Genomic DNA, 14,202 nt, shown 5'->3' on the forward strand with positions numbered 1-14,202 from the left:
GGAGGGTCTCCTTTGACACCAGAAACACAGAGACTCTCCCTCTCTCTGCGGGTGTGTGTGTGCGTGTGTGTGTGTGTGTGTGTGTGTGTGAAGAGAGAGGAAGAGAGCAGGAGTGAGGGAGGACCGAGAAAGAATGCTGTAGATAGATAGATAGATAGATAGATAGATAGATAGATAGATAGATAGATAGAGGAGAGGGATATTTAGAGTGATGGAGAGAACAAAATGTCAGACAAAGAGAGCAACAGGATGAGGAAAGAAAGCAAAGATGGAAAATAAATCAGAGAGAAAGAGGGTGATGCATTGTGCGGCCAAAAGTATGTGGACACTCCATGATTTGGTTTAGATCAATGATACATTCACTGGCTTCCCGTTGATTTTAGGATCCAGTTCAGTATTCTCATTCTTACTCACAGAGCGTTACGCTGTCAGGCTCCCTCTGATGTAGCTGAACTACTCCACCCGTATTCTTCAGCGCACTCTCTTCCATTAAATACTCCACATTTGTTGTCTGTCCCTCACACTCGCCTTCAGACACGTGGTGATGGAGCTTTTGTGGCCGTAGCACATTTTGGAACACTGCCTGCTCCTTCACTGTCTGCTGCTCTGTGGATTCTTTTAAAAGCCAGCTAAAGACACACATATGTTGGACATATGTTGGGAAACTTGTTTGCATCAGAGCTGTACTTCTTCAGTATTTTTGTATTGCTGTTGTGCAAATTCTTCGTTGTGTGCGTGCACTTTTCACTATGTGGCTCAGATTGTCACTTTGTCTTTATGATTTCTGTCTTGTTGCGTAACACGCTTGTGAAGCACTTTGTGACCTATGTCTGCAAAAAGCGTTATTTAAATCAGTTTTACTTACTAATAAACATTTAGCTGCTTTTATTCCAGCATTATTAAAGCAGCTGCTGTCACTGCGGTCCAGGACTGTGATGATGGGCGGGTGATTTGGTGAACACTGGAAGTGTGAGCTAGATGGTGCTGTGTGAATAACTGCATACTGCGGCAAAACAACAGAAATCACTGAACTTACCAAAGATTTCTACAAATTTGGACAAAAAAGCATCTGAAGTTTGGTGGAAATGTTATTGCTGTCCTTATACGTCAACTTGGGCCTCTAGTTTCCCGGCGCAGCGCAGGGTGGCGCAGGGTGGCAAACCCCGCACAGAGGCACGCTCAGTTTGGTAGTTTGGCAGACCGAGGTGCGCTGAGATGGGTGTGGCGGCACAGCAGGGGGAGGTGTTGACAGATGCAGCTTGGCGCAGTGACAGTTTAGTGCCAAAAGGCTTCGCCGAAGGTGCGCTAAAAGCTCGCCAACTGAAACCAGGTCTACTGTCAGCACAGGCGGAGCACAGCCGGTGTAAGCTGAAGTTAGGCTGACCGGCGGACAGTGCGCACACGTCACCAAAACCTCACAGGCAGGTTTCCAGAATATCAGGCACATTAACAATGCAATAAATACCCAAAGAACCACTATTCAATGTAACTATCTGCAATCAGCACATAAATGTATCTCCATATCGACTGTCCCGTCACATCTGATTGGCACCGTTTGGCACGCGTAATGGAAACCCGTGGAGGTCTGCTCGCAATTCCGTATATTCGGACACTGCGAGCTTGGACCTCCCGGACCAAAACATCAGTTTCCTCCTGGGAGAATTTTGGCCGTCTGACGCTGCTGCTCTCTTCTGCCATGGTAAATTGAGTAAACTCTCATTACGCCTTCGCGCGGCGCATTCAAGGGCGAGGAGAGGGGCTCATTTGATTGGTGTGATGTGTGTAAAACCCACTCCACGCCTTCTCTCCTCCCTCTTTCTGACTTGCGCAGGTAGGAGGGACGGAGGTGGGAAAGAGGAGTAGCTGCGCCAGTGCGCATAGTGTGCCAAACTTGCAAAATCCGCCTGGCCACACCCAGTTGGCGAAGCGCAGGTGCGCTGCGCCCCCGCCTTGCCTGGTCTGCGAAACTAGAGACCTTGGTCTCACTATGAAGTCATCGAAAACCAGCGCTTGGTCAGTGACTTGCAGCATCAGACACCAACAAAAATGTTCACGTCAGCGTGATACGTGACCGGTCGCTGTCAGGGGAAACACGGCACGACAACAACGAATGTTAAGGCGGCGGAAGTCCAAGTAGGGCGAGCAGGAGAGGTGGCAGATGGGTCCAACAACAATCGACTTTATCCAGGAGGCCGGTGTTCACTTCCTGTAAGATTGTAAAGCCAAACTTTGTTTTTTTGTTGCCTAAATCCAACAGAATGTGTGTGTTGGCAAAACGTAACTCCGTGTCTTTGTTGTTGGAGGAACGAAATCTGTGCTGTTCAAGTGGGCGGCAACTGCCTCACCCTTACCGCCATGTTTGAAACAGCTTCCCCTCTGCCGCCTTCCTTCCATTGAAATGACAGCAGGCAGCAAGCTGCTGGTTTGAAAGCATCTAACGGTGCCAGAGTGTGTAACAAAGCATCAAGATTAGCTGGGATGCATCATCATCAAAATAAAATGCCAGGAAAGGATCCCCTGGACCCCCTGACAGACGTCCAGGCGAAGCTCCAAATGTCCTCAAATCCTAGAAGCACCCCTGAGTACATGTGCAGCGCTGCTGACTGGCCCCTGACCTCCTGTCATTTTGCAAAAGTGGCCCCTGGAGAAAGCAGGTTCAGTATCTCTGGTGTAGACTCCTCTGTTGGAATAAAGTGAAATATTGTGTTTGTCCCTTTCCTGTTTTAACGTGACATAAAACCAGCTCCATAAAGTAATGTTTTCCTAGTTTGGTGCGGAAGAACTCAACTGGTCTGACCTCTCTTTGCCTCCAGCACAAGTCGGACCTGCCCACAGACACCAGTGTTGGACCTCAGTGATGCTCCGCTGTCTGCCATATTCAGGTGTCCACAAACTTTTGGCCATGTGTGAGGTGGGGGAGGAGGGGGGCAGGAGATGAGATGGAGGGAGGGAAAACAGATGGGACAGTGAACATAATGAGATAATCAGAGAGAGAAAGTGGGAGATTGGCAGAGAGATACTGGGAGTGATGGGAGACAGAGGGCTGAGGGCTGGAAGAGAATAAATGAGTGCTGTCCAAACTGATTCACATTTACATAATGAATTAATAACATGTGAGTGACTTAGTGTGTGTGTGTGTGTGTGCGTGTGTAAGAGAGAGAGAGAGATGGAGCTGGTTCATTTTTATGCATGACATGGATTTAAAATACCTTCCTCCTAATGGCATGTTGTGAAATTAATGTGCTCAATTTAACCGCCAGAGAAAATGTAGGTGTTGTACACTCCTGCAAACCATGGGTATGTTACATTTATACATGTGCTCCGACATGTTCTCCCCGTGTCAGCGTGGGTTTCCTACAGGTGCTCTGACATGTTCTCCCCGTGTCAGCGTGGGTTTCCTACAGGTGCTCTGACATGTTCTCCCCGTGTCAGCGTGGGTTTCCTCCAGGTGCTCCAACACGTTCTCCCCTGGTTCTCCAGGTGGAGTAAAGGAAAAGTTTCTCTGCGATGGAGCTGTTTTGTTCATGATTTGCACTAAAGTGTCATAAATGATGTGACAATCACACGTTGACAGCTTCACATCAACATTATTTTATCATATTTTTCTGCATTAAATACAAACGACCATCAAAACTTTTCAAACCTGCGATAAAGCGAGTGAAGCAGGAAGTGAAAACTGACAGGAATATGGGTAATGACTAGTCGCAGATCAACACATGATCAGAGGGAACACTGATCTCTCTCAGTCTATGATTTCTGCGCTTCACTTCAGATACAACTCCCCGACACAATCTGCAAAAAGCCTGAGATGCGTTTTCAAGATTTTCGCACACAACCGTCAGCGATTGGGATTTAAGAGCTGCAGGTAGGCGAGGAGTGAGATTTAACACATCTGGGAGTCCACGAGAGGCAGGAAATCCACAGCAGAGTGGGATAAAATTCACAGATGGGCTTATCTTCTGCTAACACCTGCATGATTTCTTCTTTCAGAAAGCCCAGCGCTTCACTTTGTGTGGTCTAGTTCAGCGTGTCATTAAATGTCCAGGTTTCCTACGTGTCTCTGACACATATCCTGTAATCCTGCAGGTTTCCATCTCTAACAGGGGGATGAAAAGGAGGGAACGCCAGCAGCAAAGATCAGCTGTGTGTCCAGGAACTGTTGAGTTTCTTTTTCATGCAAAACCACATATCTTGTGTTGGTTTGGTTGTGAGAACTCCGCCCTGATCATCAGAGTCAGTTGCTTCATTAGAATATGAGATGAATGCACTTAAAGTAACACTGCGGGGAGAAGGTGGCAGGTTCAGGGATAAAGTCACATGATAAACAGCTCTAACAGCTCTGGGGTCAGCCCATTTCTCAGAAGTGTTTTTTGGTGACTAACACTCGCCTGAATTAAAAGAGATTTAGTCTGGTAGTTTGGCAAAGATACGACAGAGTGGGCTCCAAAAAGTTAGGATTCATCACGTGATTCATGAGCTTTTACTTTTTCCTTCTTTACTCTTTTTTAACTTTCACCCTGACGTTTGAAGATTAAGGTTGCCATCTGGAGCGTCAGTGAGCACAAACCAACTCAATTGTGTGTGTGTGTGTGTGTGTGTGTGTGTGTGTGTGTGTGTTGTTCACAGATGGCAGTGTTTCCTCGTAGCGAACGATGAATTTGACCATGAAGTTCTTAACTTTAAAAACCCAATCTGTCCTTCAACCAACTGCTGTATCTCTGACAGACGAATGTTAATAATTAGAGTGTTCGTCTCTGTATTTAAACACCTGATGTCAGATGTGGGAGTGATATTATGTTCCACACTTTGTTATACAGGTGTATGATTGAAAAGGACGTGGCTATTCACTGGAGAGCTGCTGATTTGCTTTTACAGATGGAGGATCTTAAATTATTTTATGTCTGACAAAGTTTTTTATAACTGATCTTCAGAAAGTTTTCATTCCTAAGTCATCAAATAACGCCGCTTTGTCAGTGGTGTCAGTGTCAGACACCTGACGACAAGTGGGAGGCACTGGGTGAACTTTATGTAGCATGAAGGAGGACTAAAGTACTGCTGGCATTTTATCTCAGCGTGACAATTTTTACAATGAATTTGTGACCCGTTTGGATCACAGATTGTGCTGTAAAAATGGAGAGCAAATATCCTGCAGAAACATTCATGAAGCTCAGAACGAAATAAGGATCATTTCGGGCTCAGTGTTCTCTTCAATCATCTCCAGCTGATTTAGCACAAATTAATTAAACAGAAAAAAACTGATAAAGACATGATGTGTAACACTGATGCTGTGACTTTCTTCTTTTCCTGACATATCTGGCACCAAAACAGTTAGTATCAGCTGACCTCAGATCAGATCTGTCGGTCATGTTTGTGACGTCATCGCCTCTCTCTGAGCCAAGGCTGCGCTTTTACGCACAGAGCTGGTCCTCCTGCTCGCAGGGCGCACGGCCGCTGCGAGCCAGCACAAAGTTGGCTGCCAAACCTGTATGAAGCGAGACATAGTTAGTGCAGGTCACACCGGAAGCTCCAGGACTGGACCTTCAAAATAAAATAATAGTAATGTGAAAATAATGTGGATGGAAAATCGTGTCATGCTGAAGGACATTTTAACAGTTTGAATGGGGCTAATGATATAAATGGCCTGTAGTGACACTGTGTTTTTATTTGTCGGAAAGACATTGAAACATGAAACACAAGAAAAAATATTTTTAGAAAAATAAGCTAAACTTTTTTCTGCCTGCATCTTTTTTTCCAGGTTGTTTTCAATTTGTGACTTGAAAAAAAATGTTTTATTATAGTATAAATATGTTTTGTTTTTTATTTCCCTTTTGTTTCATGTTTTTCAGTTGTCACGGTTACCTGTCAGCCCAGGGGTCAGCAAACTTTACAATCAAAAGAACCATTTTTGATCTATCTTTTTATCTGTCCTGAGCTGTGATACGTATTTGTGCCTTATAATAAAGGCAACACAGCTTATTAAGTCTAAATTAGCCAATCAACATTACTGTCATTATCATTACCTTTTTCCAGTTTGCATATTACATCACAAGATCCGACGTGATCTTACACTCGGTTGATGTCAGACATGACGCTAGCAGATAAAAACAAGCGGCAAAATAAGGGACAAATGTTAAATTTACTTTGTATGTTGTGTTCCATTGTTCTGAATCTGATTTAATCCATCCACACATCAGTTACTACACTTACAGATGAGGCGGGGGGATGCAGGAGAGAGACGACCGCACCCACTTAGGAGACTGGAAGTGTTCACCATTTGGTACCATTGGTGCAGCTTGTGATGCGTTGTCTTCTGTTTTTGGAATCAATACCTAGCCAAACTGGGGAGACTCAAAACTAGCCACCACTACTGAGGTTCAATGAAGCAGCAACCTCTGAGGCTGAAAAATGAAGTGGGAGTGCCAAAACCTGCAGTTCCTCTAATGTCCACTTGAGGATGGCTCCAAGAGCGAGTCAATCTCCACAGACCTCCATGTTACAATGTAGAAATAAACATGTTTACAGCCTGGTACAAAAAAACAGTTTTGGTCTCTATAGCTAAGTTCAGCATTGGTGACAACATTTGTAAATAACTCATCCGTTCACATTTTATTCAAGCATAGATCAACCCCTCACTCCCTCTCACCCAAATGTGGTCACTTCTGGCTCGAAAAAAAATGCCAAGATGGTGATAGCCAAAATGCTGAACACGAGGCTTCAAAATAGTAGTCCATAACCCAAAGGTGACATCATGGTAGCTATGTCCAGTTATTATACAGTTTATGGTGTCACCAAAATCTAGGAAAAGGCACCAGGTGATAGATGTATGGTGCACATTTTAGTTGGTGGAATGTTTAAACTTATTTTTGAGAGTATCGGCTGCACATTTTTACAACTGGAAAATGTAAGAATCATTTTAGGCCCACAACAATGATATGTGAAAATTAAAATGTAAACAAAAAAAATAATTTCCACCAGGGCTGTCAAAGTAACACGTTCATTTTGATTAATCAATCACAGAAAAATAATGCATTAAAAAAATTAACGCTGATTAATCGCGTTCTGTGGTGCCCTTTGACCCACTTTGTCACATGATGGAGGCAGATGAGACGACGCTGCTCGGCCGCATGAATGGAACATTTATAGGTAAAAAGCTCCTAGATGGAACTGTTGATAGGAGCAGCGTTCTCTGCAGCTTCTGCAGTGAGAAATGTTCGTACCATCAGAGAAGTTAAGGCTAAAATATCACCTCAACACAAAGCATTTAGCAGCAAACCCAGAGGTCTAAGCTAGCTCAGCGTCTGATGCTAACGCTAGCAGCCAGCCTCATCAAGCCACACTCGACCAGGCGTTGAGACTACATAAAGGCCCATTTATGCTCAACGTTAAATACAGATACGGATACGGATATGGATGGAGCCTTCTGTCCGTGCTCCGCGTTGATTTTGTCCGTATTTCTGCATGTTTCCATAAAGCTTACGGATCCAGGCCAAACGGAGCAGTACCACCGGGAACCGTGGGGGCAGTGTTGCTGTCACTATCTGATACATAGCTCTACTGAGACACGAAGAAGAAATAACAATTCAATTTCTCTCATCGACAGTACTAGAAAAAAGAATTCTCCGTCCTCTAGTCGCCGTATATTTAACGGCCTCACCAACCACCGCCTCCTACAACGCTGCCTCTGTTTTTGTCTTTTATGCAAGAGGTACATTATCAACATCTCCTCCACAGTCGCCATGTTTGTTTTTGAGTTTGTTGTTGTCATAAACTTTTGACACTGGGCTGCCCCCTGGTGGATATATTGGTTAACATCCATGCCAACGTAAAGGGCGCATGGAAGTATGTGGGCAGTGACGGTAACATCGTTTGAAACGGACATATACATTTTCGTACGTAAAGGGAGCATAAATGGGCCTTTAGTCTACGTAAGTCTACCTCTGACTGACTAACCAACTCCCTTACTAAATGGATTGCAACGGACTGCAGACCAGTTTGGGTGGTCGAGGACAGGAGGACAATTGTGTCCGAAATCCAGCAGCTTCACTACGACACATCTGCCAAAATTCATTTGAATTTATATTTGTTAATTACTTTAACAGTAAAAATTGGTGCACGTGATTCATTTGGATTAATTAATCACAGAGCATCTAATTAATTACATGCTCTGTGATTAATTAATTTATTTAATCGCTTTACAGCCCTAATTTGCATATAATTATTTTGTCAAAGCCACATGGAGCCACTAGGGCCAAGGAGATGTGTGCGGCTCCAGAGCCACTGGTTGACTCCACTTATCTTATCCTCTCCATTTTCTGACTCCTCTTGTCCAGCACTCATGTTTATTGTGAAAGCTTTGACCGGAAGTACCCCAGGTTGATTCCATCTGGCTTGACGCTGCTCTCTGACCCGCAAGGTCCCGCAACTGGCATGAGTTTAGGATCCCTGAGTGGAAAAAAGAGGGGGGAATGAACAACACGCCGCCAGGATTACGGTTGGTGTGTGGACTTCCATTTTTATTTCACTTTTGTCCGGTTTTGGTGACAGTTTTTGGAATTTGAATTTGGATTCGGGTTTCTTTCTGTGTTGGTGGCTGGTCGCTCCTAGCTCGCCAAGGGACTGTATTTGGGACAACAAGCAGCTCCGTCAATGCTCTTCCAGAAGTATTTGCAGTGCAGGGTGTGTTGTCATCACTCTTGTTTATGACTTTCTGTTTTTCTGATGGTGATTTAGTCATGTGTCCAAGTCAAAAAACTGCACACGAGTAGCCTCAAAAGAGTCAAAATGACCAGAAATGATTATCTATCACATTTCAGATTGATAATTTATCAGATTTGAACTCTGTGCTTTTCAAAATAAAGCTCCAAATCTTTAGAATAACTTAATAAATGGAAGTTCAGTCGAGCTCCTTTACCCAAACGGGTGCATTGTATTTTTGTTGCATGTTTGCCATCTCTCTCTCTGCATTGTGTGTGACAGGAGGTTGTTTTTTTCGCTGACATAGTTCTATAGGGATTATAATGCAGGGACCACATGCCCCCCCAGCCCATTGTTGGCCCCTCTGTCTCTGTTGTCCTTTTTCTACTGAGCGAGTCAATTGATGGAGGGATAAAAGGCAAAAAAAATATGCATTGACATGGGCTTTCAGGGCAGAGAGAGAGGGAGCGAGAGGGAGAGGGGTCAGTCGGAGATTTTGTGGCCTTACTGGTGTCGGCCTTTAACTGGTGCCAGCAGCAAACCGGCCATGAGGGTCCAGAGCAGCCCTGGAATTAAACAGGGGACATCAACAGGCAAACCATGTCTTTAAACTACATCAAAAACTTCTATGAAGGATGCGTAAGTAGATGACAAAAGCAGATTGTGGTGCTTTTATGCGCTGACACTTGTTACCTATCATCAGCTGACAGTTACAGAGGAGCGATGTCGAACAATGATCTCCCTCGAGGTTTAAAAAAAGACATCGATCTGTTTTTGTCTTTTTAATCCATCGTCTCTTACCTCCGTCTTCATGTAGCCTGGTGACATATTTGTGAGGCAAAAGGCTCTTTGCTTTGTGAGAGTGTCAGTTGGGCCTTTTTCTGGTAAACATGACGCAGTGTTAGTGTGAGGGCAGAGCAGGTAGAGAGACGAGATGGGAAATGTTTCCCCTGAATGGGTTTTGTTTTAGCCTTCGGAGCTCAGGGCCTCGGTGAGCCTCTGTTGCAGCTGCATTTATCTGGCTGACAAAAGCTATTTTCTCTTTGTGTGTGTGTGTGTGTGTGTGTGTGTGTGTGTGTGTGTGTGTGTGTGTTTATCTGTGGACACTGCATCACGTCAAATGACTGTGACCGTGTGTGTGTGTGTGTGTGTGTGTGTGTCTCTGTCTGTATGTATCCATGGCCACATTAATGTGGATCGGTGCTGCATGGTATAATGCCTGTGTGTGCTGTTCATGCTCGCTTATTGTGTCTATGTGTCTGTGTGTATTCGTGTTTGTGTGTGTGTGTGTGTGTGTGTGTGTGTGTGTGTGTGTGTGTGCATGCGTGTGTGTTCCAGCTCAGGCCTCCTACGGTGATAGGCCAGTTCCACACCTTGTTCTTCGGCTCGGTGCGGATGTTCTTCCTGGGCGTTCTTGGCTTCGCTGTCTACGGAAATGAGGCACTGCACTTCAGCTGTGACCCTGATCGCCGAGAACTCAACCTGTACTGCTACAACCAGTTCAGACCCATAACACCTCAGGTAGGACCAGACTTAACTAAAGGTGCTACTAAATTACACAGAGATGTACGGGTACAACCTAAACTATGCTAAAATAAGATGCGCTAAACTACCTTTTAGAGGAAATGTTTGCAGACACTAACTTCTCTGTATCAGCAAATATGCTGATGGGTAAGTAACAAAATAAATTGTAATATAGAATTGCCAAAAATAAGTTTAAAGTACAGACATTGATGTCATTTCATACTTTGTCCACCAGAGTGCACTGACAAGTTTATGTCTAGACCAGTGTTTCCCACCTATGATCATGAGCTAGGGGTAAAGACCAGAAGAATGAGATCACGGATACAAGCGGCCAAAATGAGTTTCCTCCGAAGAGCGTCTGGACTCAGCCTTAGAGACAGGGGGAGGAGCTTGGACATCCGAAGAGGGCTCGGAGTAGAGCTGCTGCTCCTTTGCGTGGTTCAGGCATCTGATCAGGATCCTCCTGGGCGCCTCCTGTTAGAGGTGTTCCAGGCACGTCCAACTGGTGGGAAGCCTCAAAACACACTGGAGAGTTTAAATATCTCATCTGGCCTGGGAACGCCTCAGGAGGTGCTGGAAGTTGTTGCGAGGGAGAGGGGCATCTGGAGTACTTTGCTCAATAGGACTGACCCTGGATCATTGTTGATCAGTCAATTTGATAAAAGCTGATCGGATCAGCGGAGGAGCAGCTGCTGCAGAGTCAAGTGAAAACAAACTTTAAGACCCAGCGCATTGAACAGTTAGGTTTCACTTTCACTGCGGCTAAAATTTTGCTTCGCCGTCTTTAACCGAACAGCACTCCTACAGAACAGTCCAGCTCCAAAAATAGGAAATCCATTCATGGCGGCAGATGTTATCGTGATGGGCCACCACAAATAAATGAATGTGTGGGAAACCCTCCTGGACTGTGTGTTATCCCACTCATTCTGTTTTAGACCAACAATATTTGGTTAATTGGGAGTGTGTGGTAGATGGAGAAGGTAAAGTCTGAATATTCTATCTGAAGAATTTTTAGGGACAAATTGTGTCATGTCCAGTCAGACTAAAACATTTGCAATCAGAAAATAGTCACAGGCTGTGATCAGCACGACGGCTTTTCCAATCTGGGTAGAAAATGCAATTTGGTCAAGGTGGAACATTTCAGCAATCATTGAACACGACTGGGTTCTTGCCAGCCTCAGTTACCAAAGACAGAAATGCCATATTTTATTTACCTGCATCATCTGGATGGCCAATTTCAAACCAATGTGTCAAGTGATGAAAAATAAATGGACAAATATCCTATTCCTTTATTTATTCTTGATCTGTCTCTCCCTGCTCAGTCTCTTTTCTTTTCTTTTTATACCTCCAATAACTTTTTACCTTTATTCACCCACTTACACCCTATACCCAATTCAGATTCCTCACTGTCTCCTTCCATTAACTTCTCTCACTCTCACCTTCCCTTCTTTCTGCCCTTTCCAGGTCTTTTGGGCGTTACAACTGGTAACAGTGCTGGTTCCTGGAGCGGTCTTCCACCTCTACGCAGCCTGTAAGAACATTGACCAGGAGGAGATCCTCGAACGACCAATCTACACCGTCTTCTACATCATTTCTGTTCTTCTACGCATCATTCTGGAAGTCATCGCTTTTTGGCTACAGAGCCACCTCTTTGGCTTCCAGGTCTGTACATTTCTAATAATATAACATCTGATGAACTTGATAGAGTGTCTCTCCATGTAACAGTTATGAATTCAACCTTCCATTTTCAAGTTGCCTCTCATCATTTTGGTGACAAAGGGCATGATGATTCCCCTTACAACCTTCTACCCAGAATATTCCTTCAGTTCCTCCCGGGTAGTACCAAATCTCTCCACTGCCAGCCAGGAGATTTAACCTCCCAGCATTTCTAAAGTTGCCGAAGGTCCCTTTCCCAGATCATAATACCCGGAACACCTCTAAAGATATGGGAATAGGGGACACCCTTACTAGGTGCCCGAATCACATCTCTTCATGCAAAGGAGCAATAGTGGATTCATATCATCAAGATCCTCAAAACAAAGGACTTTGTGAGGCAAGCCACCTCTTGGAGAAACCTGAATCAGTGCAGTTGTCAAGAGCCTGGTTTCACACCAAAAGTTAGGAAGTAGTTTCTCACCCAATGACCAATCTTTTCAAAAAGTTGCACCAGGGCAACATTTAAACATGGTGGATTAAACATCTAGTCAGTCAAATCAGTCCAATCAAGGTCAGCAAAGGAGGACCATTTGGCTCTGCTCCTGTTGACACTGAACAAGAGGAAGTTTGCAATGCATGTGGTCAACCCAAGAGGTGGATTGAAGAGTGCTGTTTGGGTCCACCAATGTATCCATGCATCCACCCTCTCTGGTGTCAATGAAACCAGCACATGGTGTCAGGAAATGGCCAAGGCCTGGTCTTTAACATGGTTATTCTGCCAGCAGGATGATGTCCAAGATCACAGAAACTCTTCACATTTCAAGATGGTTCCAGGAACATGATAGTCATTTTCCTTCCATGCCCTATACTACAACAAAAAGAGTGGTCATGATGGTCCTACCCCGTACATGTAAGGTACTGTTAGCAAGTACTTAATCAGCCAGTCTCAATTCCATGGTGTCAAAAAAGAACCTTAACCATGATCTTTTCCTAATCCTCACCAAGTGGTTTTGTTGCTTAAACCTAACTGCTGACCCCCCGCGTCAAAATACAATACAAAAGGCTTGCCTCAGTGTCATGATTCCATGGGCTTTAGCCCAAGGGTCATCATTCAGTATCATTCAGTGGTAAGACTGAGAATATTCTCTGGCAAAATTGCACAGTGCCATTAACATTTTAGAATTGGAAGTTCAGATAACCTTGAAAGTATTACCACCTCATGTTTCTCTTTTTTTCTCCCAGGTCCACCCGCTGTATATGTGTGATGCCAGTGCTTTGGAAAAGGTCTTTAATGTGACTAAGTGCATGGTGCCCGAACACTTTGAAAAAACCATCTTCCTCAGTGCCATGTACACCTTCACTGTGATCACCATACTTCTCTGTGTTGCTGAGATATTTGAGATACTCTGCCGACGGCTTGGCTATCTCAACAACCAATGACACATACACACATGCATACATAAAATGACTAAGGGTGAAAATATATGACACTTATTCTGCCAGTTTTTATCGGGCTCTTGGTTAGCTACTGCTGGACTTTTATGAAGCAAGAAGCTGACGTAAGAGCATAACCGCACCTGTGGTCCATCGTGAGTGAGTTGCACCAAGAAATCTGAGAATGTGCGACAATGTCATAGCTGGCTAGTCTGAAATATTCTCTAGGTGTTTTTTGCCCTTAACTATAGAGTGATCATCCCTAGTCGTATTTCAGATATCAGTGGGTCTGTACTGGCTGTGTCCAGGGGTCTTGTATGGACGTGATGGCCAGAGAATATGCACCTCTGACTCTGAACCGTTGGAGGATGGGAAAGAAAGATTTCTGTTTTTATTTTTTTCCACAAGATGACTGAAGGACAGGCATCAACTTCAGGGTGCTACTAATACCTGTGACTATGGTTGAATTAGAGCACAAGGAAGGCGTAGTTTGTCATGAACTTGGTGGCCCATAACAGTTTGAGGGTCCCTCGACCCTGTTCTTGTTGTTGTACCAAGTTGTACCTCAGATCAGATACTCTTACAAAGAAACACTCTGGAAGCATTAGCTGCACACATTTTTGCCAAATGCTTAAGGGCCTGGAGTGCACTAAACACATCAAGGTTCATCGACCAAACTTGATGCACCTTTGTTGTTCTGTGTTCCCTTATGGTGTGCCAACAATGAACCTAAAAAACTATTTTTCAGGAGATTTCAGAAAGCTTTTATGAAAAGGTATAATGTTTTAATGTAACATACTAACAGCCAACAATGCAAATGTTTTAGCTAGACACACATTTTTCTGTATGAAAGTGCAGATAAACACTATAGTCTCGCTTGTCTTCCTGGTGCTG

At 44.3% G+C, this 14,202-nt stretch overlaps 1 protein-coding gene across 1 annotated transcript; it reads left to right on the forward strand.

Moving 5' to 3' along the window:
* The first annotated feature begins 9,294 nt into the window (after positions 1-9,294).
* Positions 9,295-13,337, forward strand: gje1a (gap junction protein epsilon 1a). The gene is made up of 4 exons (XM_049590200.1): positions 9,295-9,333; positions 10,033-10,215; positions 11,683-11,880; positions 13,117-13,337. Exons 1-4 carry the CDS (start codon positions 9,295-9,297, stop codon positions 13,312-13,314), a joined length of 618 nt encoding a protein of 205 aa, XP_049446157.1. The 3' UTR covers positions 13,315-13,337.
* The last annotated feature ends 865 nt before the right edge of the window (positions 13,338-14,202 follow it).

The sequence above is a fragment of the Epinephelus fuscoguttatus genome, linkage group LG11 (genome assembly GCF_011397635.1).
Source record: "Epinephelus fuscoguttatus linkage group LG11, E.fuscoguttatus.final_Chr_v1".
NCBI classification, from domain to species: domain Eukaryota; kingdom Metazoa; phylum Chordata; class Actinopteri; order Perciformes; family Serranidae; genus Epinephelus; species Epinephelus fuscoguttatus.

Excerpts from the sequence above, each read along its gene's own strand:
- gje1a (XM_049590200.1), top strand. The coding sequence starts at position 9,295 with ATGTCTTTAAACTACATCAAAAACTTCTATGAAGGATGC. Across the intron at positions 10,216-11,682 it reads TCAGACCCATAACACCTCAG|GTCTTTTGGGCGTTACAACT; the intron begins GTAGGACCAGAC and ends TGCCCTTTCCAG. Across the intron at positions 11,881-13,116 it reads GCCACCTCTTTGGCTTCCAG|GTCCACCCGCTGTATATGTG; the intron begins GTCTGTACATTT and ends TTTTTCTCCCAG.